Here is a 26,100-nt window from a genome sequence, read left to right as displayed (position 1 = left end):
CCAACCAGAGGGCGTCATTCCTAACCTTAACCACGCGAACCGTGGGCTTGCAGGGGCAGGCGCCGTGCACTCCATCCTCTAGTCCCACACCACACGCCTAGCGGGTAGGGGACAACTGGCTCTGACTTCCCTCTGCAGCGGAGGAAGTGTGAGCTGGCTTTGGTTACACACTTGTCTGGTTCTATAAGCCTGTGAGTGTTTTCCCTGGTCTCTGCCCAAGCTTGGCTATGGATTACATAAAGGGGTAATGGTGTTACCGAGAACGCCATGGTGCCCTCAGGGGACCCGCGGGGAGCGGAGCGCAGGCACGCAGAGAAGGGGCCGGCAGAAGGTTCCGTGGAACTTTGAAAGGCCACAGGTGTGCTTGGGCATCATTGTGGAGGAAACAGACTTTGAAAAAGAAAATAGCCGTGGAGCCACGAAGAAACCTCCGGAGTCGGTCTGGGAATTTGGGAGGAAGGAAAGGGATGGAGAAACGAGGGCAGGAAAGAGCCAGCTCGCTCCTGTCTTCTGCCGTAAGAATAGTTCTTGCGGCTTTAGAGAGGGGACGCGGGGTCTGGAGTCCTGCTCTGGGCCGCTGCCGCGCGCCCCGGTGTGCAGGGCACCTCGCGGCGCTCAGCTCCTGGAATGTCGCCCTTCTCCTGTTGCTCGGTGTCACCAACCAGCCTGCAGCCCGGGTGTTCGGACCCACGCTCAGGTCCAACACTTGGGGTCGTCTTTGGTCACTTCTTTCCCTTTCATCAGTAGTTGCATCAGAGACCGCTCAACCCCTCTTCTCGTCCGGGCCGACTTTCCGAAATCAACCCCCTACGCGGGGCGATGGGGCCGCCGGGGCAGGCCAGGCACCCGCGGGTGGACAGGATACGCGACGGGGTCGGGATGGGGGCAGGCGAGGTCCTGGCGACCAGGACAGGGACCAGGATCTCGGAAGTGGGCGGGCCTGGGGTGGGGCGGGGCTGGCCGCTCGGAGGTGGGCGGGGCCAGGGTCTCCACGGGGCGGAAACCGGCTCTCTGCGGTGGGCGGGGCCGGAATGGGGTCGGGCCCTGGCCGCCGGGAGGTGGGTGGGGCCGGGATCTCGGAAGTGGGCGGGCCTGGGATCTCCGCGGAGCCGAGCCGGCTCTCCGCGGTGGGCGGGGCGGGCCGGGAAAAGTTCCCGGAAGGCGGGCCCCGCGTCCGGACCCGGTGCGGAAGTTGCCGGCGCCGCGCGCCCTCGGGCCAGGCCCGCAGCCATGTCGTCGGGGGACGCGGGGTCCGGGGGGCGGGAGGGGGCCCCGCGCACGGCTGCCGCGCTCTGCGGCCTGTACCACGAGGCCGGGCAGCGGCTGAGGCGCCTGCAGGACCAGCTGGCCGCCCGAGACGCCCTCATAGCGCGCCTCCGCGCCCGTCTGGCCGCGCTCGAGGGGGACGCGGCGCCGTCGCTCGTGGACGCGCTGCTGGAGCAGGTGGCGCGCTTCCGGGAGCAGCTCCGGCAGCGGGAAGGCAGCGCCGCGGAGGCCGCGCTGCGCCAGGTGCGGGGGCCGCGCGAGCCGCGCTTCCTCGGCGCGCGGGGCGGCGTGTGCCCGCGTCGCCCCTGGCGGGTGTCTGCGCCCGAGTTGAGTTTGAGGGCGTGTGCCGGGGAGCGCGCGTCCGGGCTGGGCTCCGCGCGGCGCGCGCCGTGGGAGGGCTCGCGGCTGCGCGTCCGCGTCGGGGTCCGAGGGCGGCGGAGGGCTGGGCCGCCTGTTTGAGCTCTGCGGCGGGGGTGCTTGTGCTGGCCGGGGCGGCGTTCCTTGTGCGGCCGCAGCGGTGGGTGCTGCCGAGCCCGGCCTGAGGGTTGCGTGTCGAGTCGATTCTGAGGGGCAAGAGCCCGCTAGTGTCTGCGGGGTGTGGACGTGTAGGCTCGCGGGCTGCGTGCCTGCGTCAGGTTCCGAGGGGTGTGTGCGCCAGCGGTGGGCCTGAGCGGGGTGCGACCGCGGAGCGTTCTTGGCGGGGTGTGCGTCTGTGTGCGCGCGTGGGCCCTGAGGGGTGTGTCTGTGCGCTGGGCCCTGAGGGCCGCGTGTGCCCGTGCGGGGGTGGGGCTTGTTTGCCGCCGCTGCTCCCGAGGCTGCACCTGCCCGTCCGGGCTCCGAAGGCCGCGTGTGTCCGTGCTGCCCCCAGGGGGTGCGCCCCGGCGCGCGGCTCGGGAAGGGGCGTGTGCCCGTCCCGGTTCTTGGGGTTGGTGGGCCTCTGCTGAGGCTAAGGGTCTTACCAGGTCGCGTGTGGGTCGCCGTGGGTGCGTCACTCAGGTTTCTGAGGGAACTGCTCGTGTGTGGGATCTGAGGGCTGTGTCTGTCTGCGTTCAGTTGTGAGGGAGGCGCGTGGGTCTGAGTGTGGGTTCTGAAAGGTGCGTGTCTGTGCTGACTCTGGGTGTGTTTACCCCTGTTGGGTCTGCGGGGTGTGCGTGTCCCTGTAGAGCCCGGGGATGCAGAGTCTGGCGGGTTCTGAAGGGTGCGTTTCCCCAGATGCATGTGTTGGTTCCGAGGGTTCCGTGCTCACTTCAGTTCTGAGCGCTGTGCGCCCGAGGGTTGTGTGTGCCGTGTTGGTTCACAGGGGCATGTGTTCCTGCGGGTTGTGGGGTGTCTGTGTGTGCGTATCGGTGTCTGAGGGGTGTGTGTGTTTTGACTAGGGTCTGTAGGTTGTGGATCTGTGTTGGTTCTGAAGGTGTGTCCACGTTGGTTCTGATAGGTGTGTGTTTGTTCACAGTGGGTCTGAGGGATGTGTGTCTCTGGGTTGGGTTGATGAGCGTGTGCCTGTGTTGAGTCTGAGGGTACTTCGCACATACTGAATCTGAGGTTTATGTGTCTGCGTTGGGTTGAGGAAAGTGTGCCCGTGTTGGCTCTGAGGAGTGGAGTCCTTGTGGGTTCATGCTGTCTCTGCAGTTTTGCTTAATATCATGTCAGTGTGTTCTTACCCGCATCATTTTAAATGCCTTCAGAAGCCAGATGGCTCCCTCACTCCAGCTCTTTCCCTCTTCCTGGGAAAGGTGATTATAACTCATCAGGGCAGAAGGAAGTCACCTGGTCTACACCACTGCTCTTAGTGCAGAGTGGCGATCAGAGCACATCGTACCCAGAGCAGCACTCTACTTGCAGTCTGGTAGCAGCTGGTTCTCAGCTGACATGTGTCCCCAGTATCCCTTGGCCCCACAGCCTCTAACCAGAACCCAGAGAGAATTCTGACACATGCTACAACACGGATGAACCTTAAGGACATTATGTTAAGTCACAAAAAGACAAATGCTGTATTATTCCATTTGTAGGAATAATCTAGAATAGTCCAAATCACAGAGACAGAAGGTAAAATGGTGGTTGCTAGAGAAGGGGCAGGGCAGAGTGGGGAGATGGGGAGTAGTTGTTTAATGGGTATAGTTTCAGTCATACAAGATCAAGAGAGGTACAGAGATAGATGGTAAAAACAAACAAAAAAAACCAAAAACACAATACACACACACAAGGAGCCTCATGCAGCCTACTATAAAGGGTGTATACTATTCCACTCATTAGAGAGCATGGCAGAACAAGGAAAGAAAAGCTGCAAGCTGATGTATCAGGGCGAGGCAGGACCCGTGAAGCTAGTACCCAGGGCAGGGATAAGATGGGGTTGATGTATGTATTACATTGGTCGATTTCCTTTCCTTTCTCCCTTCCTTCCTTCCTTCCTGTCTTTCATTTTTTTGATGAAATATGTTTGTGGTCTTAACCACAGAATAATGTATTACCTAAATCTATGTGTAACAAATCTGGTGAAAAATTATCTTATTGGAAAAATTTAATGATATCATTTTGTTCATTTTGAGGGATTAATCCCAAGTCCTAGATAGAAAACAAACATCAAACACATAATTATGCTTCATGTCCCCCCAAAGACTTCATTCTCATGCCATTACTGTTTACTAAATATTTATCAGGAATTGTCTGATTGTCTTCAGGTATTATAAGTGAGACCCTAACGATAAAGTTACCTATGTCAAGACCATGATCAGTTTGCAACATGTAGAAAGTAGAACTAAAGTGCAAATGGAAATAATTCATATATATATATATATATATATATATATGGCATAATCTCTTGCACATAGTTGATGCCCAGATGTGAATGTCATCTGTAATTGCCACTTAGGTCTTTATTTACTGAGCTTGCATTTACTGAGCATTTAATATATGGGAGTGGACTATGTATAAGCAGGCATCATGGGTTATGTTTTTCTATTTTTCCCAAAACTAAGTATAGTACATTCATTTCACAAAAATGTTTACAGTATCAGAGTTGTGCCAGTAGTAGTGTTAATCTGTAGCAGTGTTAATTCAGTATAATTATAGTGAAGAGTGTTTAGAGAATAAAATAGGAAGTGGCTGTAAAATTAGATTGGGCCAAATTATGATGGCTTTACTACGTTATAAAGTTGTTAACTGCACATTCTATTAACCACTAGGCTAGATGATCAAAGATGATCAATTGCCAATTCTTGCCCTCAAATTGTGGAATCAAACATGCATATAAATGCTCACTCCTTTAAGCAAGTTGTAAAAGTGATGGAGGGATGTGTAGTGGGGAAGTACTGAACATAGTTTAAATAGGAAACTAAGCTAACCTAAGTTTCCAAACCAGAACACTGGTATTATAGTGTCAATAGCTTTTTTTTTTCCTTTGGGTATAATTGACATACTAGTTTTTCAGGAGTGCAACATAATGATTTAATATTTGTATATATTACGAAATGACTATCACAGTAAGTCTAGTTAACATCCACTAATCAATTTTTGTATGTTTCATCATCCTTGCATTCCACAAAAAAAAAATCCCACTTGGTCATGGTGTATAATCCTTTTAATATGTGCTGAATTTTGTCTACTACTATTTTGTTGAGAATTTTTGCATCAGTGTACATAAGGGATGTTGGTCTGTAATTCTGTTTAGTGTCTTTGTCTGGCTTTGATATTAGGGTAATGCTGGCCTCATAGAATGAGTTAGGAAGTGTTCTCTCCTCTTCAGTTTTTCTGAAAAGCTTAGGAAAGATTGGTATTAATTCTTTAAATGTTTGATGGAATTCACCCATGATGCCATCAGTTCTAGAGCTTTTTTTTGTTGGGAGATTTTTGATTACTGATTCAATCTCCTTACTAGTTAGAGATCTATTCAGTTTTTCTATTTCTCTGTGATTTGGTCTTGGTAGGTGTTGTGTTTCTGAGAATTTGTTTCATCTAGATTATCCAATTTGCTGGTGTACAATTGTTCATAGTATTCTTTTTATAACACTTTTTATTTTTGTAGAATTGGTAGTAGTGGGTCTATTTGTATTTCTGATTTCAGTAATTTGAGTATTCTGTCTTTCCTTTCATAGTCTACCTAGCTAGAGGTTTATCAATTTTGCTGATCTTTTTGAAGAACCAATTTTTGGTTTCATTGATTTCTGTAGTAATTTTTCTGTTCTTTTTCATTTATGTCTGCTCTGATACTTTTTTTTCCTTCCTTCTGCTAGCCTTGGGTTAGGTTGTTCTTGTTTCTCATTCTTTAAGTTGGAAGTTAAGTTGTTGATTGGAGATCTTTCTTATTTTTTAACGTGTTTATAGCTATAGATTTTCTCCTTAACATTGCTTTCACTGGATCCTGTAAGTTTTGGTACATTTTTCACTTTTCTCTTAAGTATTTTCTAATTACCTTGTGATTTCATTTATCTCTTAAGTATTTTCTAATTACCTTGTGATTTCTTTGATCCTTTGGTTAAAGAGTATGTTTTTAAATTTCCACAATTTTGTGAATTTTCCAGTTTTACTTCTGTTGTTGATTTCTGACTTCATCCTGTTATAGTTGGAGGAAATACTTTGTATGATGTTGACCTTTTAAAATCTGTTGAGACTTACTCTGTAACCTAACATATGGTCTATCCTGGAAAATGTTCCATGTACACTTGAGAAGAATGTGTATGTTGTTGGATAGAGTATTCTGTACATGTCTGTTAGATCTAGTTGATTAATTGTGTTGTTCAGGTCCTCTATTTCCTTACTTATAGTCTGTTTGGTTGTTCTATCTATAATAGTGAGGTTTTGAAGTCTCCAGCTATTATTGTAGGGTTGTCTCTTTCTCCCTTCAATTCTGTCAGTTTTTGCTTCATATATTTTGCTGGTCTGTTATCAGGTGCATCAGTGTTTATAATTGTTATATTTTCTTGATATATTAAATACATCAATATATAATGTGTAATATATTCTTTGTTTCTTGTAACTTTTTTTGAATTAACCTTTTTTGAATTAAAGTTTATTTTGTCTGATATTAATATAGCTCCTCCTGTTCTCTTTTGGTTATTAGTTGCATGGAATATGTCTTTCATCCTTTTACTTTGAATCTATATATGTCTTTGGATCTAAAGTGAGTCTGTTGTTAGACAGCATATGGTTGAATCATATGCTTTTATCCATTCTGCCAATCTCTGTCTTTTAATTGGAGATTTTAATCTATTGACATTTAAAGTAGTTACTGATAAGGATGAAATACTTACGTTATTTTGCTATCTGTTTTCTGTATGCCTTATACCATTTTTTTATTCCTTATTTTCTGCTTTACTGTCTTTTGTGTTTGATTTTTTATATGAAATATTTGAATTCTTTTCTCATTTCCTTTTCTGTATATTCTGTACCTGTTTGTGTGTGTGTGTGATTACCGTGGGAATTACATCTAACATCCTAAAGTTACAACACTAATTTGAATTTATGCCAGCTTAACTTCAATAACATACAGCCCTGAACCATCCCTACCCCTTTTGGTTGTTGATGTTAATTCACAGAATTAAATCTTCATATATTGTGTGCCCTCAAATATAAACTAATCTTTTAAATGTATTAGTCTCCTAAATCATGTGGGAAATAACAGGTGGAACTACAAACCAAAATTACAATAATACCAACTTTTAGACTAGTAATTTTTGAAAAGTATTTTAGCCTCATATCATGTAGAAAAGAAAAAAAATTGAGTTATAAAATGTTGTTGCGGTGATTCCAGCTTTTATCATTGGCCATGCCTTTACCTTTATTGGCATCTTCATTTCCTCATGTAGCTTTGAGGTGTGGTCCTTTGAGTTAGTGTCATTTCATTTCACCCTACAGGACTCCCCTGAGTGCTTCTTGTACGGCAGGTCCGGTGGTAACAAACTCTCTCAGCTTTTGTTTATCTGGGAATGCCTTACTTTCTCCCTCACTTTAAAGGACAGTTCTGTCTTCTTGGTTGACAGTTTTTTTCTTTAAACACTTTGAATGTATGGGCCCACTGCCTTCTGGCCTCCAGAGTGTCTGATGAGGCTGCTGATAATCCTGTTCAGGATCCCTTGTCTGTGACCTGTTGCTCCTCTTGCTTTTTTCAAGACTCCTCTTTTCATCTTTGGCTTTCTGAAGTTTGATTATTATGTGTCTTGGTATTGGTCTTTTGGGATTCCTCTTAGAGTTTATTGAGCTTCTTGGATGTTTATTCTCATGTCTTTCATCTAATTTGGAAGTTTTCAGCCATTGTTTCTTCAAATACTCTTTCTGCCCCTTTCTCTCTTCTCCTCAGGCTCCCGCAGCGCGTGTGTCGCTCTTCTTGATGGTGTCCCAAGGGTCCCTTAGGCTCTATTTACTCTTCTTCAATCTTTTTTTTTATTCTTTCTCTTTAGCCTTGAAAATTTCCATTGTCCTATCTTCATGTTTGCTGACTCTTCTGCCTGAACAAATCTGCCTTTGAATCTCTTCAGTGAATGTTTCAATTTCAGTTATTGTACTTTTCAGCTCCAGAATTTCTTTTTGTTTTTTTTCTAGGTTTTCTACCTCTTTATTCATGTTTCTGTTTTATTCATATATTGCTTTCTGACTTTCTCCACATCTTCTTTTAGTTCTTTGAGTGTCTTTAAGATGGTTGTTTTAATGTCTTTGTCTAGAAGATCTAGCAGAAGTTCTTTTCAAGGGGCATTGTCTGTTAATTTATTTTTCCCTGTGAATGGGCCATATTTTTCTGTGTCTTTGAATGCCCTGTGCTTTTTTTTTAAGATTAAAAACTGGACATTTGTAATAATGTGGTATTTCTGGAAATCAGATTACCCTTCTTCCCCATGATTTGCTATTTTTTTTATTATTGTTTTTGTTTTTCTTTGGTTCTTGTAGGTTTTCTCTGTACCAGGGATCAGTCTAAGGCATAACTTAAGGTTTCTCAGGTCTTTTCTGAGCCTGCACCTTTCCCTGGGAATGTGTGATCACTTTTGAATTTTCCCCTTTTGTGTAGTTCTTTGAATGTCCTAGTCTTTAGTGTCTGGCTCCCAAAAGGGGAAAAAGAAAAATGAAAGGGGGAAGAAAAGGGCACTAGGTTTTTAAATCCCTTGGAAGTCACTTCAGCTGGAGAGGGAGGGTCTTACTACAGTAGGAGGAGGTGCCACAAGTCTGTCTGCCTGTTTGCACCTCTGTAATCAGAAGCAGCAAAAAGCAATCAGAGCACAGATACCCAGTATTTGGAGAACAGGGTCTTTTTTGCCCACCTTGGCTCCTGCAAGCTGTATGCAGGCTGCTCCAGAAACAGGTGCATGGCCTCCAGTGGCACGGCTGTGGGTGGGATGGGTAGCTGCTACTGTACTAAGAGCTGAAATTGACAGATTTATTGTCCGAGTCCTCCTATGGAGGTAGCAAGTCTTCAGGACTCCAGAGTTCCAAAATAGCTGCAATAGACAGATCCTGCCAGTGAACTGTTCTTTAGGTGGGGAGACAGATTCCTGGTGCTGCCTCCTCTGTTCTGTTCTCAGAATCTTCCAGGCCATGTTTGGATTTGTCCTTACCTATTTGCCTGATCCCCTACTGGACTCTTACAGTGCTTGGTGCTTGTGGTAAAGGCTCAGTGAATTGGCCTTTCGTAAAATCCACGTTTGCTCCTGTCCTCTCACTGTCCCATCAGCTGCTGGTTACAGGGATAGCCATGGGTGGGGCTGTAACCTGCGTGTGGGCACCCACTGAGGGCTGCCCAGGAGAGAGAGAGAAATGGGACTGTCCTGGCTTGGACAGTGTCTCCTCCTAATTCCTCTCCACCTGGAGACTGTGACTGTGACCTTGTTGGGAAGTAGGGTCATTGCAGGTGTAATAAGTTAAAATGAGATCATACTGGATTAGGGTGGACCTAACAAGACAGCCAAGTGAAGATGGAGGCAGAGACTGGAGGGACGCATCCCCAGGCAGAGGAGCAGAGGCCACCACCAGAAGCTGGATAGACAAGGAAGCCCCTGGAATGCACATGGCCCACTAATACCGCATTTTGGACCTCTGGCCTCCAGAACTATGAGAGGATAAGCTTCTGTTGTTTCAGGTTACCCTGTCTGTGGACTTTGTCATGGCCAAGCAGATTAATAAAGGGACGAGGGCCAAGAGGCTGTGCCTCTTGTTTTAAAGGCCAGTCCACCAGACTGCTACAAGAATTCCTGACACTTCTGTGTCCGAGAGTGGAGCCATGGGACTTCTAGGTCCCAGCAACGGGCTGTCCCAGGGGACATCAGCCATTTGCTGACTTCGTGCATCACGGCGGTGTGTTTAAGCCAGGATTCTGGGACAGGCCTCGCTGTGTGGCACCAGTGCCTGTGTTCTGTATCCTCAGAGCTGTTACTGATTGGACAGTGGCACTTAGTCAGACGAGCCATATGCGTCTCTCCCACTTCAGAGCAAGCAGCAAGCGTCTAGAGCCTGGGGGCCTGAGGGAGCCTGGGGCCTCTCGCACTGTGCGGGGAGGACAGGTCAGGCAGCCCTCTGTGGGGGTCGCCCGTCTGTGCAGCGCGTGACCTCCCCGTGGTCTTACCTGTTTCTCCAGCTCTGGCAGGTTCCCAGCAGCGAGGGAAAAAGCAGCCCCAAGGAAGGTGTATGTTGTCACCTGGCTAGTCTCCATGAGAGCCAGGTTATTTCTAAACTGATGTTTCAAAGAGGATTTTGAAGACAAAAAATAAGGCCAGTGAGTCCTTCAGGTTCAACCAAGCTCACCCCTCAAGTCAGCCTTGTGTTTGGGAGTTTTCCACGTCTGTGTGGTAAACAGTTTGAGCAGAGGGCCCTGCTCATTGTATTACCCGGTCTTATTCCCAGACATTGATCGGGCATCCACACGGGGCCCGGGCTAGTGCCCATGGCTGGGGTGTGGGGACGAGAGAGAGCGTGTCCTTGGGGAGCTCCCTGAGCCGGGAGGTGCTGCCCTGTTGCTTATTTTACTGTCTCCATTTGACCAGAAAGGAAAGATGCTTAGAAATCTGGTGCTGCCTGAAGTCCTCCAGCCTCAGAGAAGATGTGAGGGAGCTGTGGTAGGTGGGAGCAGTGAGGCTGGAGTGGCCGGTACTGCTGCCTCCTTGCCCGGTCACTCCAGAAGCTCCCTGGGCCCCATGAGCCTCAGTTTGCCCGCCTGTGGAATGGGAGATGACGGAAGCTGTCTCATAGGAGGCGTGGAGGCTGCACAGCTGGAGCAGAGTAGGGGCCTAGAGAGCACCTGCTGTTGCTGCTGTCACCGTGGGTGTCACAGGGGCTTAGGAGTTTGTTAACTTTATGGTTCCATGGGAGACTAGCCTTCACTGGTATTGTCTATAGACTTTCTATCTGTGCTTGTATTATCTGTGTTTGTGTGTATACTGATAGCGGTTTTGTATGAATAGCATGTATTTATGCTGAATGCATTTCAGCGTCAGGTGGGGACAGGATAGACATTTCTCTGTTGTGCTGCTGAAATCACGGCTTTTCATTCGAGTAACTTTAGAGTGTAACGAGGTGCCCTCTCATTGCAGAACTCTCGGTGCGCCGTTGGTGTTTATACCACGCTGTGGAGGGTAGCTAGGTCTAGCTTGGGAGAATGTGACAAGAAAGGCCCATGCTCTCGGACACTTCCATCCCACCAGGAGTGACAGGGCAGCACTGGAGCTGTGATGCTGGTGGAGAGAAGCAACCCAGGTGCGGGGTGGGCCGTGGCTGGCCTGGCGTCAGGGACACTGTGGAGGGAGGGGCTCTAGCTGCACTGTCCACAGAGTAAGAATGTGGGACAGGGCCTGAAACAGCTGATCATGCCTTCAAAACTGGTCAGAGTTTAAAGAAAACAAACAAATCCAAGACCAAGAAACAGGCCTGGGTTTTTTTTTAGGTTCAGAAGTGATCAGCAGTGAGAACCTGAGCTTCTATTGGGATTTAGCATTCTTTTTCCTGTTTATAGTGTTTTACATTAAGGCATAGTTGGTTCTCACTTGTGTAAATAAATGCCCCATCGCACTCACCCAGACCAAGTGACTTGGCACCAGCTGGCAGCCCACAGCTGTGTGGACGGGCTCAGAAGGCCATGGGTAGTGGCCCCCAACGCCCCCTTCCCAGTCCTGCAGGTTCAGCGTGGTGCTGAAGGGCCGTCTGCTGGGAGGAGGTGCCGACTGGCCGGCTTTCAGAGAAAGGCCTCTATTTCTCTTTCAGTCCAGAAAGGCATGGACTCTACTCAGGGCTGAGGTCGTCAGGGCCATGAGATGGAAAACTAAGGTGTTGACTGTACAAGAATGGGTCTCACCAGGCTGAGCGACAGGTACCCCTGAGATTGTGACTCCTGTGAAGTCAGAGGGCAGTGAGATGTGAAGGAGTGATGTGGCACCTCTGGGCAAAAATCGCAGTTTCTGGGCTCATTGCCAGTGAGCTGTTCCCTTTTACACTTTGTCACACCCGCCGTCACCAGTTCTGCTAATTCTGCACTTGCCAGGGCCTGACCCCTCACCGTCTTCCCAAGCCTCTGCTCTGTCCTCTTTTGAGTCCCTGCTGTGGAATGCAGATCTAGAACAGCCTCTCCTTCTAGGCCTTCACCAAGAGAGCCAGCCGAGCACCCTAAGTGGAGGTTTTCTTCTTTTCTGTCTTTTTGTTCACTTCTGGAGTGAAGTCCAAGGAAAACAGGAAGGGGAAGACTCAAAAATTCCCTGTCGGAGAGAGGGCAAGGTTTCCAGCATGTTCCCTGGGTTATCTGGCTGGAGCGGTGTGGTCACGTGCGCTTCTCCGCGGAGGAGGTTACACAGATGCACCGGCTGTTTGGGTGGAGGAGCTGGGGGCAGCCCTTGCCTTGTGGATGTGGTGTGGGACCCAGGTCTGGCTGTGTGCCCGAGTTCCACCAGTTATTTCTTAACCCCGGTCTTAAAGCAATCCCAGCCCTGCGACCTCTGGACATTTGTCCCATGGCCCTATTTGCATGAGTACGAGGAAGCGGCCGCCTGTCGGAAGCTCCAGGCTGTGGTTAAAGTGTAAGGCAGGTCCTGTGCTGCTGTGGAATAAGGTTTATTACGAAGGAGGGAAGAAGTAGGTGAAGAACGGTGTTGTAGGTCCATTTGTATAAAAATACACGTGTTAAAGAAGCTTATAAACGCTCCAGAAAGATGCTTGGCCAAATAGTGAATAGTTGCCTCTAGAGAGTGAAGCTGGGGGCCAAGGGGCTGGTGGGAAAAAAGGAATTTAAGTTTCCATTTTATTTCCTTCTGTTTGTTTGAATTTTTTGTAACCATGCACACATTTTTGTTTTTGTTTTAAAGCAGTTAAGAGAATAATGTTCAGGGTTCCATTAGTAATCTGGCCCCGTATTTCGTTCCACTGTGGTATGAAGGTTCTGGGTTCCTGGTGTCACCCCTCCTTGCGCGGAGCCCAGACCCTTCTCTTAACCGCCTCCTCCCTGGGGAGCTCAGGCTCGTCCTGACTTTGCTGAAGCTGTTTCTTCCTTCGTAGGGAGGACTGGCTTATCCTGCTTTACCTCCCTCATGTACTGTTTATGCTGGAAAGTTCTTTGAAAATGGGAAAGCACAAAGTTAAGGCTGGGTTTAAAGGAAATTGTAATTTCCAGGACTTCTTAAAAAAATTAATTGGGGTCAGGAATACCAGTTTCCTAGAGCCTCTGTAACAAAGGGCCTTAAGCTGAGTGGCCTAAAACAGCAGGAATTTAATCCTTCAGCATTTTGGAGGCCAGAAACCCGAAATCAAGGTGTTGTCAGCAGAGCTGCACTCCCTCTGAGGCTCGGGGTGGTGCTGGTGGGCCCCTTCTTTTCCTCTTTCAGCTTCTGGTGGCCGCCGGCATCCTTGGTGTTCTTCGGCTTGTGGACACGTCACTCTGGTCCCTGCCTCTGTCATCACGTGGCCTTCTCTGTGCTGTGTCCAAATTTCCTTCTTATAAGGACACTAGTCATTGGATTAGGGTCCATTCTAATACAGTTGGACTTCATTTTAACTGATTGTATCTTCAAAGACTGTATTTCTAAATAAAACACATTCCCAGGTACCAGGGGTTAGGACGTGGGCATAACATTTGGGGAGTGGAGTTTCTACCCTCCTATTACGGGGCGTTTGGAATTGCCACACTTAGTAATTTGATGATGTAAAATCTAAAATTACGAATTTGCTCATGGAAAGAGAATTTTAGACGGTGTTTCAGATAGATTATAGGCTGAAATCCCCGAGGTTAATTATTAGATCAGAAGCCAGCCCCCAGGTGAGCGTGTGTGTTAGCTGCTGATGGGTGCCTTTCTTTTGCTTTATGAACATTTATTTCTGACATTGCTCTTTTTAATCAAATAAACTCTGCTTTTAAATTCTGCCTAGGAAATCGAGCGACTTTCTGAGCAACTAGAAGAAAAAGAGAGGGAGACACAGCAGCTGATGAACCAGCCAGAGTGTGAGCGAGAGAGGGAAGTAGCCCTGCTGAGGAGAAGCGTGGAGGAGAAGGAACGGGCCCGGGCCGCCAGCGACATTCTGTGCCGCTCCTTGGCGGATGAGACCCATCAGCTGCGAAGAACTCTGGCTGCTACTGCCCACATGTGCCAGCATCTGGCCAAGTGTCTGGATGAACGCCAGCGCGCACAGGGGGACGCGGGAGAGAGGAGCCCTGAGGTAGGCCGTGGTGGAAGCAAACTGCAGTGAAGACCTGGGTGTGGCGGGAGGCCTTGCCTTGCACCTTGGGACCCCTGGGCTGTCACGGAGGTCAGGGCACCCAGAGCCCACTTGTGTTCTTGATAGTGAGGGTCAGCTGTTGGGGCAAAGCCTGCCCACCCAGGGATTTCTTCTAGAATGGCGGAATGTGCAGAGGTGACAGGAAAGCAGATGGCTTGTGTCACCAGCTGCCGCACCCAGACCCGTAGCTGATCCTGGGCCCAGGTGGGAAGACGCAGCTGAGGACGACGCAGGCAGACTGGGGCAGGAGGGGCTGTGCTGAGTGTTGGGGGGGGGGCAGGTGGGGAGACCACAGAGTGAGGCGCGGGGTGGTGCCTCCAGGTGCTGCCCAGGCAGGGGCTGAGCCCCAAGCGTCTTGAGATCTGTGAGCACCAGACATCGGGGGCACCACGTGTCTGAGCAGAGCAGGGCTGGCGTAGCTGGGGCTCTGCCACGGGGCTGACACTGGCATCTCTGCAGCTGGCGCTTGGGTACGTCCTCGCAGCAGCACGGCCTGCCGCTGTCGGGCGACCTGGTCATCCTCATCAGTGACATGAGGACAGAGAGCCCCTCCATGCATCTGTGACCCCTGGCCAGGTGCTGCGCAGGGGCAGGGGACAGTGGGGCCAGGTGTCAGGTGGGCCTCCACCACAGGTTGGATCTGGGCTGTGGCTTGTGTGGGGGCTGGTGGGGGAGGGGACAGTGTGGGTTTCAACGTCAGGAATCCCATTCCTGAGAAACCAGGGGCTCCTGGGCGTCAGGGTGGCGAGAACAACTGGGCTGAGGCCACCTTCCCTGCCTATCTTCTTCCACCCGACCCCAGCCTGTGCCCGTGGGACAGACAGGGAGACAGGCATGTGGTGCACGCCCCTCCCAGGCTACCCTCCTGCAGGTCCTTTCCAGGCAGTTCTCTGAGGCTGCGCCAGGGTTGACACAGAAATGTCCTCTGCGACGTCGGGGGCGGATGGGCCACCCAGCCCGTTAGCAGCAGCTTTGCTGGGGAGCCCGCTGGGGAGAACCTTGGTCTGAGAACCACCTGTCTCAGCTGGGTGGATTCCACGAAAAGGGAACCTCAGAAAGAACATAGCATATTTCAGAAACCAAAGTGCTTTCTGGGAGGAGGCGGTGTTCTTGTCCGATTTTGAGTCACTGTGTCATTTCCCTCTGCAGATTTGAAAGCAGTCACACGTCACGGCTGGCCTGGGCAGGCTTGGGGCCGGAGGCTCTTAGTAGTCTCCAAATCAGCGTCACTTCTCAGCCCTGGGCTGGCTGAGTCACCCGGGGTTTCCCGGGGCCTGCTGGGTAGGATGTGTAGTTCCTTTGTCATTAGAGGGGAATTCTCAAAAATAATGTCACCAACGTACAGCCCACTGTACTGTTAAATGCACTGAATTTCTAGGGTTCAGATGGACTTTTCAGAAGATCTTGGGTTAGTTCTGCCCACCAGATAGGGTTGGTTTGGCTTGCGGCTTTCTAGGCTGAATCCCCGGCCCTGTGTGAGGCACAGGTCAGAATTGCTGAATTTGACCCTGATGGTCTGCAGCTTGATGGAGTCGTGGGTTCAGAGGGAGTGAGCTGGGTCCACGGCCAGGCTTGCTCCTGGCGGTTTTGTGGCCCTGTGTTGGGATGTTCTCTGGTGTATAATGGGATTAGGCTTCTGCCCGCCTGCCCCCTCTGAGGATGGAAGATCTCAGGTGATGGGAAGACTGTGTGGCCTGGCCCCAGTGTAGTGTGGGCTGGGCCAGGGCGAGGGCGATGACCCCTCCCTCTTACTTTCAGGAAGCTGCAGGTCCTTTCCCGTCTCCATCTTACTTCTCTGTGGAATGAACGGCTGCCATCTGCCACGTTGCAGTGCCTGTCTGCCACCTCGATGTCCAGTTGTGACTTCCACCTCTCTTGCTGCAGCACGTGACAGTCATGTTTGCTGACTCGCTGTCTGGTCTTTGTCCCTTTCTTTTTTTAGCTCTCTTTATTCTTTTTCATTACAGGGACTATATTCAAGCCATTGAATATAGTTCCCTGCTATACAGTAGGGCTTTATTGTTCGTCTATTCTGTACACAGTAGTTTGTATCTGCCAATCCCAAACTCCCAATTTGTCCCTCCCTCCCCCTTTTCTCCCCTGGTAATCCTAGGTTTGTTTTCTATGTCTGTGAGACCCTCTCTTTTGTAAATAAGTTCATTTGTGTAATTTTTTTAAAGATTCTACATATAAGTGATATCGTATGACATTTGTCTTTCTTTGACTTACTTCACTTAATATGATAATTTCTAGGTCCATCCATGTTGCTGCAAGTGGCATTCTCTCATCCCTTTTTATGGCTGAGTAGTGCTCTATTGTATATATACCACAACTTCTTTATCCAGTCATCTGTCGATAGATATTTAGGTGGCTTCCATGTCTTGGCTACTGTAAATAGTGCTGCTGTGAACACTGGAGTGCATGTATCTTTTTGAATTAGTGTTTTCTCTGGATATTTGCCCAAGGGTGTGATTGCTGGATCATAGGGTAACTTTATTTTTAGTTTTTAAAGAAACCTCCATACTGTCCTCCATAGTGTTTGCATCAACTTACATTCCCACCAGCAGTGTAGGAGGGTTCCTTTTTCTCCACACCCTCTCCAGCATTTATTATTTGTAGACTTTTTGATGGTGGCCATTCTGACTGGTGTGAGGTGGTACCTCATTGCAGTTTTGATTTGCATTTCTCGAATAATGATGTCGAGCATCTTTTCATGTGCCTGTTGGCCATCTGCATGTCTTCTTTGGAGAAATGTCTATTTAAATCTTCTGCCCATTTTTTGATTGGGTTTTTGTCTTTTTGATATTGAGCTGTGTGAGGTGCTTATATATTTTGGAAATTAATCCCTTGTCAGTCACATAGTTTGCAAATATTTTCTCCTATTCCGTAGGTTTCTTTTTGTTTTGTTTATGGTTTCCTTTGCTGTGCAAAAGCTTTTAAGTTTAATTAGGTCCCACTTGTTTATTTTTGTTTTTATTTCCATTATTTTAGAAGGCACGTCCAAAAAAAATATTGCTGAGATATATTTCAAAGAGTGTTCTGCCTATGTTTTCCTTAGGAGTTTTATAGTATCCAATTTTACATTTAGTTCTTTAATCCATTTTGATCTATTTTTGTATATGCTGTTAGAGAATGTTCTAATTTTATTCTTTTACATGTAGCTGTCCAAGTTTCCCAGCACCACTTTTTGAAGAGACTGTCTTTTCTCCAACATATATTCTTGCCTCCTTTGTCACAGATTAATTAACCATAAGTGTGTGGGTTTATTTCTGGACTCTCAGTCCTGTTCCACTGATGTATACGTCTGTTTTGGTGCTAGTACCATGCTGTTTGATTACTGTAGCTTTGTAGTATAGTCTGAAGTCAGGGAGCCTAACTCCCCTGGTTCCATTCTTCTTTCTCAAGATTGTTTTGGCTATTCAGGGTCTTTTGTGTTTCTATACAAATTTAACAGTTTTTTGTTCCAGTTCTGTGAAAAATGCCCTTGGTAGTTTGATAGGGATTGCACTGAATCTGTAGATTGCCTTGGGTAGTATGGATATTTTAACAATATTGATTCTTCTAATCCAGGAACATGGTATTATCTTTCCATCCATTTGTGTTGTCTTCAGTTTCTCTCATCAGTATCTTACAGTTTTTGTAGTACAGATCTTTTGCCTCCTTAGGTGGGTTTATTCCTGGGTATTTTATTCATTTTGATGCAGTAGTAAATAGGATTGCTTCCTTAATTTCTCTTTCTGATATTTCATTGTTGGTGTATGGAAATGCAGCAGATTTCTGTGTATTAATTTTGTATCCTGCAACTTTACCAAATGCATCGATGAGCTCTGGTAGTTTTCTGGTAGCATCTGTAGGATTTTCTGTGTAGGATTTCTCATGTCATCAGCAAACAGTGCCAGTTTTACTACCTCTTTTCTGGTTTGGATTCCTTTTCTTTCTTTTTCTTCTCTGATTGCAGTGGCTAGGACGTCAAAGACTATGTTGAGTAAAGGTGGTGAGAGAGGCATCCTTGTCTTGTTCCTGATCTTAGAGGAGATATTTTCAGTTCTTCACCGTTGAGTATGATGTTCGTTGTGGGTTTGTCATATGTGGCGTTTATTATGATGAGGTGTGCTCCCTTTATGCCCATTTTCTGGACAGTTTTTTATTATAAATGGGTGCTAAGTATTATCAAAAGCTTTTTCTGCATCTATTGAGATGATCATATGGTTTTTATTCTTCAATTTGTTAATGTGGTATATCACATTGATTGATTTGCGGATATTGAAAAATCCTTGCATGCCGGGAATAAATCCCACTTATAGTATATGATTCTTTTAATATATTGTTGGAGTCAGTTTGCTAGTATTTTGTTGAGGATTTTTGCATCTATGTTCATCAGTGATACTGGCCTATAATTTTCTTTTTTTGTGATATCTTTGTCTGGTTTTGGTATCAGGGTGATGCTGGCCTCATAGAATGAGTTTGAAAGTGTTCCTTCCTCTGCAGATTTTTAGAATAGTTTCAGAAGGACAGGTGTTATTGACTCTTCTCTAAATATTTGGTAGAATTCGCCTGTGCCATCTCATCCTGTCATTCATTTGATAGGAGTTTTTAAATTACTGATTCAATTTCAGTACTGGTAATTGGTCTGTTCATATTTTCTATTTCTTCCTGGTTTAGTCTTGGGAGATCGTATCTTTCTAAGAATTTGCCCATCTCTTCTAGGTTTTCCATTTTCTTGGGTATAGTTGCTCATAATCGTCTCTTATGGTCCTTTGTATTTCTGTGGTGGCAGTTGTAATTTTTTTTTTTTTCATTTATGGTTTTATTGGTTTGGGTCTTCTCTCTTTTTCTTGATGACTCTGGCTAAAGGTTTATCAATTTTGTTTATTGTTTCAAAGAACCAGCTTTTAGTTTCATTCATCATTCCTATGCATTTATTTATTTATTTAAGTCTCTATTTCATTTATTTCTGTTCTGATCTTTATGGTTTCTTCTGTTCTATTAACTTTGGGTTTTGTTCTTTCTTTAGTTGCTTTAGGTGTAAGGTTAGGTTGTTTGAGATTTTTCTTATTTCCTGAGATAAGCTTGCATCACGATAAACTCCCCTCTTCGAACTGCTGTTGCTGCATCCCATAGGTTTTGGATTTTCATTTTCGTTTGTCACTATGTCTTTGATTTCCTCTTTGATTTCTTCAGCGATCCATTGGTTGTTCAGTAGCATATTGTTTAGCCTCCACATGTTTGTGTTTTTTTGCAGGTTTTTTTTGCTAGTTGATTTCTAGTCTCATAACATTGTGGTCAGAAAAGATGCTTGATATGATTTCAGTTTTCTTAAGTTTACCAAGGCTTGCTTTGTGGCCCAACATGTGATCTATCTAGAGAATGTTCCTTGTGCCCTAGAGAAGAATATGTATTCTGCTGCTTTAGGATAGAATGCTCTATAAATATTAAGTCCATCTGGTCTAGTGTGTCATTTAGGGCCTGTATTTTCTTATTAATTTTCTGTCTGGATGATTTGTCCATTGATGTAAGTGGGGTATTAAGGTCCCCCAGTATTACTGTGTTACTGTCAATTTCTCATTTTATGTCTGTTAACAGCTGCCGTATATACTGAAGTGCTCCTATGTCAGGTGCATATATATTTACAATTGTTATATCTTCTTCTTGGATTGATTCCTTGATCATTATGTAGTGTCCTTCATCTCTTGTAACAGTGTTTATTTTAAAGTCTATTTTGTATGATACAAGTATTGCTACTTCAGCTTTCTTTTGGTTTATGTTTGCACAGAATACCTTTTTCTATCCCCTCACTTTCAGTCTGTATGTGTCTCTAGATCTGAAGTGGGTCTCTTGTAGACAGCATATATATGGATCTTGTTTTTGTATCCATTCAGCCAGTCTCTTTGTTTTGGTTGGAGTGTTTAATCCATTTACATTTAAGGTAATTATCAACATATGTTCTTAATGACATTTTGTTAATTGTTTTGCATTTGTTTTTGTAGGTCTTTTTTTCCTTTCCTTTTTTGTTCTCTTGTGATTTGATGACTGTCTTTAGTGTTATGTCTGGAGCCCTCTTTCCTTTTTGTGTGTATCTACTATAGAGTTTTGGTTTGTGGATACCATGAGGTATTTGTGTAGCAGTCTGTATATATACATGCTCGTTTTAAGTTGCTGATCTCTTCATTTTAAATGCATTACAAATAGTGTGTTCATACTTTCCTCCCCTCACAATGACTGGCTTTGATATTATATTTTACATCGAGTTGTTTTGTGTATCCCTTAACTGCTTCTTGTAAATACAGATGATTGTACTCTTTTTGTCTTTTAACTTCCCTATTAGTTTGTATGTGGATGATTTCCTTTGTTTACCGTATGTTTGCCTTTACTGCTGAGCTTTTCCATTTAGTAATTTTCTTGTTTCTAGTTGTGGTCTTGCCTTTTCCACCTAGAGAAGTTCCTTTAGCATTTGTTGTAAAGCTGGTTTGGTGGTGCTGAATTCTTTGAGCTTTTGCTTGTCTGTAAAGCTTTTGATTTCTCCCTGGAATCTGAACGAGAGCCTTGCTGGATAGAGTATTCTTGGTTGTAGGTTTTTCCTTTCATCATTTTAAATATATCTTGCCACTCCCTTCTGGCCTGCAGAGTTTCTGCTGAAAAATCAGCTGATAACCTTATGGAAGTTCCCTTGTATGTTATTTGTTGCTTTTCTCTTGCTAATTTTAATATTTTCTCCTTATCTTTTAATTTTTTGTCAGTCTGATTACCATGTGCCTTGGTGTGCTCCTCTTTGGATTAATCCTGTGTAAGACTCTCTACACGTCCTGGACTTGGCTGTTTCCTTTCCCAGGTTAGGGACGTTTTCAGCTATTATCTCTTCAAATATTTTCTCAGGCCCTTTCCTCTCTCTCCCCTCCCTCTGGGACCCCTACAATGTGAGTATTAGTGCACTTGATATTGTCCTAGAGTTCTCTTAAACTGTCCTCATTTCTTTTCATTCTTTTTCTTTTTTCTGTTCTGTGGTGGTGACTTCCACTGCTCTGTCTTCCGGCTCACTCATCTGTTCTTCTGCCTCATTTATTCTACTGTTGATTCCTTCTAGTGTGTTTTTTCATTTCAGGTATGACAGTCTTCAGGTCTCTTTGGTGGTTCTTTATATTTTCTAACTCCTTGTTAAAAACTTCTAACTTCTTGCTCTGTGCGTCCATTCTTCCCCTGAGTTCGTGGACCGTCCTCGTGATCATTACTCTGAACTCCTTCTTGGGTGGATTTGCCCATCTCCACGTCACTTAGTTCTACGGGGGTGGCATCTTGTTCTTTCGTCTGGAACATACTCCTCTGCCACCTCACTTTGTCTAAATTTCTATTTGTATTTTTATCACCTGATGGGTTAAGTACATTTCTTGACCTTGGAGAAGTGGCCCTCTGTAGGGGACGTCCTATGCGTCCCAGCAGTACACTCTGCCCTCTTGTCACCTGAGGGCCAGGAAGCCGGCTGATGCCAGGGTAGGGGTCTGCCCTGCATTTGCAGATTCGGTTTTGCAGGCTGTGGGGTCACAGTTTTCTTACTTCTGGTGTCTGCCCCCTGGTGGATGAGGCTGGACTAGAGGCTTGTGCAGGCTTCTTGGTGGCAGGGGCCAGTGCCTGCCCACTGGTGGGCAGAGCTGGGTCCTGGTCCTTTGGTGGGCAGGGCTGTGTCCAGGGCTGTGCCTTGAGGTGGCTGTGGGCCCAGGAAGTCTTTAGGCAGCCTGTCTGCTGACGGGTGGGGCTGTGTTCCCGCCTGGTTAGCTGTTTGGCCTGAGGCTTCCCAGCACTTAAGCCCACAGGCTGTTGGGTGCGGCAGGTCTTGGTGCTAATGACCCAAGCAAGATGTCAGCCAATGAACACTCCCTGATCCGTCCACCGCCAGCTTTTACATCCCCAGGGTGAGCATCAGCTGCCCCCCACCTCCTCAGGGGACCCTCCAAGACCAGCAGCCAGGCCTGGCCCAGGCTCTTATGCATCACTGCTTTGGCCCTTGACCCTGGTCCGTGTGAGGCTGTGTGCTCTTTCAGAGCACACTCTGTCTCCTCCAGTCCTGTGGAGCTCCTGCAAGTAAGCCCCGCTGGCCGTCAAAGCCAGATGCTCGGGGGGCCTGCCGGAGCCCTGGGCTGGAGCAGCTGGTACGGAGCTGAGAGCTCTCGGTGCCGTGGGAGGACCTCCACAGTGCCATTATTCCCCAGCTGCGGTCGCCCACCCAGGGGGTGTGGGACCCGATCATATCGTGAGCGCACCTCTCCTTCCACCCGCTTTGGTTCCCGCTTTATGTCTCCAGTTGTAGAAGAGTTTTTTTTGGTAGGTTCCATCTTTTTTAGTGATGGTTGTCCAGCAGTCAGTTGTGGTTTTATTGTATTTGTGAGAGGAGTTGAGCTCAAGTTCCTTCTCCTCCACTAGCTTGACAAGATCTTTGTCCCTTCCTTAAGCAGCCGAAGTGTGCAGGTGGGGATGCCTCTGTCCACGCTGTTGTTGAGAAGTTACGGGAAGAAAATCGACTGTTAAAGCAGAAAGTGACTCACGTGAGTGTCTGTAATACTTAACACGGGAAGAGCCTCCCTGTATGAACCGCAGGTGCGGGCCCTCTCCTCGGCTGTGCCAGGGTTCCCGCTGCCCTCGGGCCAACTTGGCTGATACACATAGTCCCCAGAGATCCGATTTTTGCTAAAAGGATGCACACAACACGCCTGGCCATCCTCCACCCCTCCATGATAGTTCACATGTTGATAAATGAGGTACAAGAATTACCATCAAGGATAGCCTTTAAGGCAGAAAAATTGCTGCAGGTTTACTTCTGCTTAAGGTGGTTGCTGGTGGCCATCGTCACCGTGTCTTAGGTTTGTCTGGCGGTCTCAGTGGCCCCTCTGCACAGAGCAAAGGCAACTTTAATTTAAAGGGAAAACTCACCCAGCTCATTATTGCTAATAAATAGCCCCGGGGTGAGCACTGGCTTAGAGCAAATGTCTCAGCCGCCTTCACCAGGAGCTTGTCGGCCTCTTCAGGTGGAAGACCTCAATGCCAAGTGGCAGCGCTACGACGCCAGCAGGGACGAGTACGTGAGGGGCCTCCATGCGCAGCTGCAGGGGCTGCAGGCCCCCCACGAGCCTGAGACACCCTCTCCGCCCGAGCTGATGAGGAAGGAGATCTCCCGGCTCAACAGACAGTTGGAGGAGAAAATAAACGACTGTGCAGAAGTGAAGCAGGAGCTGGCGGCCGCGAGGCGGGTGCGGGATGCTGCGCTGGAGCGCGTGCAGATGCTGGAGCAGCAGGTGCCGCCCCTTGGGCTCGGCAGCCCCGCCGTGAGATCGCCCCGTGTCGGGCAGTCTGAGCCGAGGTCTGGGAGGCGCTGGGAGGCTGGAGAAGTCTGGCGGGGACTTTTCCTTCCTTGAGCAGAAACAGCAGCGTGGTGACAGCTAAGTGTGTCTCCTCTCAGATTCTCGCGTACAAGGATGACTTCACATCAGAGAGGGCCGATCGGGAGCGGGCTCAAAGCAGGATTGAGGAGCTGGAGGAACAGCTGGCCTCCCTGCAGCCCCGGGCGTCCTGGAGGCAGGTAGAGCAGGCGGCGCGTCTCCTCCCGCCCAGACTGAGCGCTTCTTTTCTTTTCCTTTCGTGAACTTCAAGCTCTTCTGCGTGTGTCTGCCCAGACCCTGCTTCCCCACTCTGGGCAGAGCCTCCTTGCCCGGGGCTTGGACTTGGTGGTGGAACCTGTCCACTTCTCCCCATGTTTGTTTGTAGATGGGGTTGGCATGATGTCGTGTGACGGCAGAGGTGGCTGGCCTGGCGCATGTCCTGCACCCAGAGGGCATGTCCTGAGCTCAGGCTCCCTCCTGGGAGCTTCCTGCATGCGTGTCTTCTTCTCGCTCTGAGGCAGGGACCCCAGTCACACTGTCACGCAGGTGTGGACACAGAGGCCCCAGGTGTCTGATAACGAGCCCCTGGGCATGGAGATCGGCGTTGCAGGCCGGTGGGCCCTGCACCTCACTTTGGGCTCAGTGCTGTCCCCACCAGGGGGCTGCTTCTCAGGACGCCTGGCCTGAGTGGGAACTGGAGGTTTCTCCCTGCAGAACCTGCTACCCACATGCCTCCTCTCCTCCCTGGATCTGCTTGGCGTGCTGCAGAAATCTCACGAGAGCTTTGTTTCTTTAGCTGCTCAGAGTACCGAATACATATTCTGTCCTGGAGCAAACCTTGGGCCCCCCAAAGAGCGTCTGTCCTGACACAGACGGGACGGTGGCGGTGGCCCTGGGGACCTGTGCACCCCGGTGGGGTGGGGATACTGAGCTGTCCTTGGAGCTGTCCCTCCTGCTCAGTCTCAGGGCGGTAGGAGCTGCCTGCACTGCCCCGTCCAGCAAAACTGGTGGGCCTTGTTGGTGGCCACAGGAGTGACCAGAGCCTGCTGAGGACTAGGGCATTTGCACTAAGTGGCCTCTGTGTCCCTTTCAGCTGCAGCCTGTGCCCTCGGGCATTGGGTGCCCTTGCTCCGCCCCTGATGACACCCCCATGGGCGGTGGAATTGAAGGTGTGAGCTGAGAGCCATGGCCCCAGGGAAGAACCAGACTCCCGTGTGGCACAGACACCAGGCCACCTGGAATGAGGTTCCCAAACAAGCAGTGATGAGCACCGGGGCCGCGGTGCTTCGTGACTGACGTCTGGGCGCGGGTGCCGGCTGGGCCAGGGGCACGTCCTGCTGTCTCTGGAGGCGCCTGGGCCCACAGACGAGGGCAGTTTGCCGGGCTCTCTGTCCTGAGCTGTGCCTCCCACTCTCCATGGAGGCGTGTGGGGTGGGTCTCTCAGGCTGATGGGTCCACACACTTCCACCCACTCAGGCCTGACCCTCATGAGCACAGGCAGGAGCTCTGTGGCTCCTCAGTCGTTCACTAAGCATGTCCTTGTTTGGGCTGCGGCACCACGCCAGGGAAGGTGCCAGTCCCACTCGGCGACGGATATGTCTGCTTGCTGGAGCCCAGGACCAGCCATGTAAGTGGACCCTTCCTTGCCTTTTTTCTAGGACTCTCGAGAGACAGGCTCCTGCTGGATTCACGCCGGGAGCAAAACGCCCAGGCGCTTAGACGCCGGTGCTTTGGAGCTGGCAGCACCTGGTGGCCGGAGGCCTGGGACAGGGTCCCAGCGGCGGGGACTCCCTGCGGAGCACGGGCACCCCGGAGCGAACCAGAGAGGCCAGGGGGACCTCCAGTGCCCTCACTGCCTGCAGTGCTTCAGCGATGAGCAGGGCGACGAGCTCTTCAGGCACGTGGCCGAGTGCTGCCAGTGAGGACCCCAGAACAGGCCGGAGGTGCTTTGGAGCCTTCACCTCGGCCCTCCTCGGCCAGAGGGAACTTCCGGTGGGGCTGGAGGCAGAGGGGAGGGTGTGAGCGTGTGTGCCTGGGAAGGCCCAGCTTCGCTTCTGATGTGGGGCTCGGTCTCCCAAGCCATCAGGCCAAGACTGTGACAGTCTGTGCAGGAACGCCCACAGGCCAGCACGCCAGCCCTGCCCAGCTGCGCCTGGGGGTGCTGCAGCTTGCTGGGAAGAGGTGGGCTGCCGTGGGGCCACGTGTGTGGTCCCCAGGGTGGAAGCCCCGCCCCCACCAGGAGGCATGTGTAGCCCAGCATCGTGACGGCACGTCGGCCACCGCAGAGCCCTGTGTCTGCACTGAAAGACATTGCATTGCAGTGTTTGTTGTGTATCCGGAAGATACAACTCATTTATTTCACATTTACTTATTTTTATAATAAACATACTTGCTACAGTGTCTGCTCTGAGACCATGTTGGGGGCTGGGTGCAGGGACCTGGCAGCATTTCCATCTGGGCAGGGGCTGGACCAGTGCGAGAAGAAACACTCCTACTGTTTGACACCTGCTGGTGCCCTCAAAAGAGGGTCGGTGGTGGGTCCAGTCACTTCGCCTCTGTGGTTGGCCTGCTTTAGCCCTGCCCAGGGTGTGACGTCGCGGGCTGGAAACGAGGCGGGAGGAAGCAGCCTTGCAGGTGGCGGACTGCTTGCGGCGTCCCATGGGGTCAGGTTGCTGGGGCAGCTGTGTTGACGCAGTTAACCCTCACAGCCATTCCAAGAGGGAGGTACTGCTGTCATCTCAGCATGGGTGTGGATGATGAGGCACAGAGGGATAAGGTCACTTGCCCAAAGTCACACAGT

The 26,100-nt window shown here is 48.8% G+C and overlaps 1 protein-coding gene across 5 annotated transcripts; it reads left to right on the top strand.

Moving 5' to 3' along the window:
- The first annotated feature begins 1,145 nt into the window (after positions 1 to 1,145).
- Positions 1,146 to 25,700, top strand: TNIP2 (TNFAIP3 interacting protein 2). 5 transcript variants are annotated; one of them, XM_032492837.1, is made up of 6 exons: positions 1,146 to 1,509; positions 13,588 to 13,875; positions 22,380 to 22,469; positions 22,950 to 23,281; positions 23,381 to 23,496; positions 24,959 to 25,700. In XM_032492837.1, the coding sequence occupies exons 1-6, from the start codon at positions 1,231 to 1,233 to the stop codon at positions 25,174 to 25,176; spliced, it is 1,323 nt and encodes a 440-aa protein (XP_032348728.1). In that variant the 5' UTR covers positions 1,146 to 1,230; the 3' UTR covers positions 25,177 to 25,700. The 5 variants fall into 5 exon arrangements, with proteins under 5 accessions (XP_032348728.1, XP_032348718.1, XP_032348743.1 ...); XM_032492827.1 differs by having other exon boundaries at positions 22,377 to 22,469; XM_032492852.1 differs by having other exon boundaries at positions 22,377 to 22,469; positions 23,381 to 23,500; positions 24,959 to 25,165.
- Positions 25,701 to 26,100: the final 400 nt, after the last annotated feature.

The sequence above is a fragment of the Camelus ferus genome, chromosome 2 (genome assembly GCF_009834535.1).
Source record: "Camelus ferus isolate YT-003-E chromosome 2, BCGSAC_Cfer_1.0, whole genome shotgun sequence".
Taxonomy (NCBI): Eukaryota; Metazoa; Chordata; class Mammalia; order Artiodactyla; family Camelidae; genus Camelus; species Camelus ferus.
The sequence above is the reverse complement of the archived record's forward strand: the minus strand, read 5'-3'. Positions and strand labels throughout refer to the sequence as shown.